The 3,635-nt window shown below is 37.5% G+C and overlaps 1 protein-coding gene across 1 annotated transcript; it reads left to right on the top strand.

Annotated features, from left to right (window-relative positions):
* Nucleotides 1-238: 238 nt before the first annotated feature.
* On the top strand, nucleotides 239-2,132 carry LOC110862459. The gene is made up of 3 exons (XM_022111656.2): nucleotides 239-662; nucleotides 976-1,313; nucleotides 1,495-2,132. The coding sequence occupies exons 1-3, from the start codon at nucleotides 395-397 to the stop codon at nucleotides 1,663-1,665; spliced, it is 777 nt and encodes a 258-aa protein (XP_021967348.1). The 5' UTR covers nucleotides 239-394; the 3' UTR covers nucleotides 1,666-2,132.
* Nucleotides 2,133-3,635: the final 1,503 nt, after the last annotated feature.

Raw genomic sequence — 3,635 nt, forward strand, 5'->3', positions numbered from 1 at the left:
TGAGTTCAAATGAAAACGTATGCCGTGTTTTAAAATGATGTGCAACTCTGAGCTTCCTTATTCCTGGTTTGGTTAGGTTTGGTTGTTGGAGTGGCTATCCAGTTTATTTGTGTGCATGTTGTGCCACCGAGTTGGTTTGGTTGGTTGGGTGTTTTGTGTCCCCTTCCCTCTCGGTCTGTACTTTTACAGTAGATTGTCAATACGTACGTATGTAGATACATACGCAACCAACAAAGGCGACTCGTCTCTCCCGATAAAACCCACTCCGACCACGGCCACTTGTTCAGTTCGTGCCTGGAGTTGAGATTGTGAGGATAGCGATATTTCAGTCAGAGAGATAAAGGTGACGCAACAACGTGGCGCATTGATATATAAATATAGTTGACTTGTACCAATGCATAACCCAGGCAAAGAGATACAACTCCATTTTAAGTTGAATAGCAAAATATCGCGACTTTTGGCACTAATGGCGATCCCATTTTATAACGAGGAGGAAGAAGAGGACCAAGTTTTGGGGGAAGATGGGGAAGTCCAAGATGGAGAAAGTTGTGAAAGTGGGACGACAAGTTTTTTGGGACAGTTGGCCAAAGAGCTGGTCGGAGTTTACTGCGGGACAAGTGGGAGCAGTAGGACGAGAGCTACCAGGAGAAGGAGAAATGGAGGTAAGTTGAGATTTCTAAGAGGTCTTGTTTTCTATACGGAGTATTTAGGATGAGGGTAGTTGGGGAAAGTGAGATTACTTTTACCCCACCTTGATTGAGTAAGCTTAGAAGTAAATTTCTATAGAATTGGTTTGTCCGGGTAGGTAGATACTCACGTTGGTTTCTTAGGAAAAAGAACAGTGTACATGCATGTGATGACATGCAACGATTAAGTTTCTCATTGTCTTTACTTTGTCTCGACGTTTTCTTAGAGTTATTGACTTAAAAATACGTTGCATCTCAACAAAAACTAACGCGTCATTATTTTCCACAGGTAACAAGACAACCTCCACCTCACAGCAATCCCAACCACTTCCCGACCTCGTCTGCTGCCACGTTCAAGCTGCACAACGAGTCCAACGGGTCGTCGCCCAACCTGAAAATCATGAGCTTCTTAACGCCCCCGCCCAAGCCCCACGACGACAAGGGCGACAACGCCATCCGCGGTCACCACCACTCCCACAATTGCCGTCGCTCCTCCCCCCGGCCGACATTGACTCTGATCCCTCCGGACTTTCACTCGATGTCAAAATGGGCATCGACGTTGCCTACAGACGCATCGGACAAGATCTGAGGGAGATTGCGGACCAATTCGAGAATGACAGATCACAAGTAAGTTTACTTTCCATTATGAAAATGACCCAAATTTTATTACCAATCCGCAAACCTTTTCTTTTTGGCAAACGTTTTACGATGCAATTTTACGACCAAATCTAAAAAAAATATATTTGAACCCTTTTCGCAACAAAAGTCACTTACTAACTAACCACCCAACTTTAATGTCTCTTTAAAGGATTCGACCCGTCCTCGTCGCACCCGTCATGCCGCCGGAGGAGGAAGCCGACAGCCACCCCTCCTCTCGACCCCACAAATCAACATAAAACTGGAATTTGCATTAAAAATCACCATTCCCTTGACCCTCTTGGGACTCAGTTTGGCCTTCGTGAAGCGAAATTGCCCTTAATGCATCATTTTCATTTGTTAATATTTCAAATTTAAATATTTATTCAGTTTATACGATCGACCTTTTCCTAGTGGTTTTTGTTGCATGTGATGTCAATACTAGTTTTAGTTTTATTTGTGCCATTCGCTTGTTTATGTTAGTTCAATTTGCAAAGTCAGTTATTATATTTATGCATATTTCAAAAACAAAATGTTTTTATTAAACAAAAACGTTCATCAAAGCTCAACGTGATTTGAAACGAGATCTCAAATTTCCCTTTCACCAGTGTAATTTTGAAATAATTACATTTCTCAAAATTTTCTCTTGCCTCGATCAAAAACTTGCAGAACATCTATTTAAACATATATTTATAAAGCTAGCAATACTTGATACAATCAAATCTGTAAAAATTTGTACATTATAATAATTTTGATAACACTTTGATTAGTGATTATTGATATCCAACATGTCTTTCAAGAATTGTATATATTTAAATAAATATTTATAATGAATAAATGAAATTAATACATGAAATTAATTTTATGTCCAGATTTGCAAATACGTGACTCATATCGCATTTGAAAGATTGCATACTTTTAGTTTTTTTATTGAATTTAGGTCAAGCTTTAACTCATCAATTGATAAGTATAAACAAAAACAAGCCATAAATAGAGTGATTGCAAAGACGAGTGTGTGAGATAACAGCATTTGAGTCAAGTTTAGATATTAAACTGAATCGCACAAAAAAGTCAACGTTTTCCAATCTGTCATCACTCCAACAGTTTTAATTAGGTCACTCTTTTTTGCATAATTTAAAAGCAATCCGATTCGCGTTTGGATTGCATCATACTTTTTGCGATAACAAATTTAATGACCCGTTAAAGTGGAATGAATACTGCGGAAGCTACACCTTTGGCAAATAATGTTTAAACAAGAGCAACAAATGAGAAGGGCATAAAAAATAAATATGCGATGTTTTTGATTCGTGGCCAAAATTGTGTGCGGAATGGCGAGTAGACTGCATGGAGCCAGGCAGAGAGTTTATTTGCATAAGGCATTTGTCACTGTGTTTGCTTTAATTGTTTTTGGAGATTTGTAGGTGTTGAGTAATGATAAGTAGTTGCATGACGCTATTTTTACTCATGTTTAATGATAATTTTGGTCAAACTCTGTGTAAACTAAGTCGATTGGAATTTTGTATGATGATTGATGCCACATACATGATAACAGCAGACGTATGTACATACATGTGCATATGCATTTATGCCCATGTCTTTGCTTTGCGAATTACGTATGTACCTGTGACTTTGCCCACTATTTAGTGTTTTCATGAAGGGGATCAATGACGTCCAGTTTCATACTATGCAAAATGAATAAGTCTGGAATATCAATTGTCTATTTATAAATCCGTAGGTGAAAATTCCCATGTCGCATTTTGTTATTGAAATCAGCCATCTTGTCTGGAAGCATTTTTAATTATCTTATAAAAAACTACAACCCGATACCTGTATGTCTTCATAAAACGTCAGAGTGGAAATTTGAAACTTTTATAAACTTTACGTTTTAGCACTATAAATAGCATCCATACATTTATTCTGTATAACACACTGGATAAGTGTTGTAACTTGTTATGAACCATTGCAATATGTGTACCTAAATGCAAAATATATTGAGGTAGGTATTTAAATACCTCTGATTATTTATACAGGATGTATATTTAACTTGAGGTGAGCTAACACAAAATACTATTGAGAAAGGTCTGAGTTACATAAAACTGACGCATTTCCTATGAATTGAAAAGCTATGGAGTGGCATTGGCTTAGCATTTTTATCATAGTTGTCTGCTAACTTGAAATTTGTACTTGTTATTCGATCGTGGATATTATGCTGTCTGATTAAGATTACTTCTCTCTATTTGGTAACTAAAATTTCTCATCGTATTGTGAGAAACGGCCAACATTTGAGACATACTGGTATTTAATGTCTTATAT

Source organism: Folsomia candida, unplaced genomic scaffold (genome assembly GCF_002217175.1).
Source record: "Folsomia candida strain VU population unplaced genomic scaffold, ASM221717v1 Fcan01_Sc057, whole genome shotgun sequence".
In the NCBI taxonomy this organism is placed as follows: domain Eukaryota; kingdom Metazoa; phylum Arthropoda; class Collembola; order Entomobryomorpha; family Isotomidae; genus Folsomia; species Folsomia candida.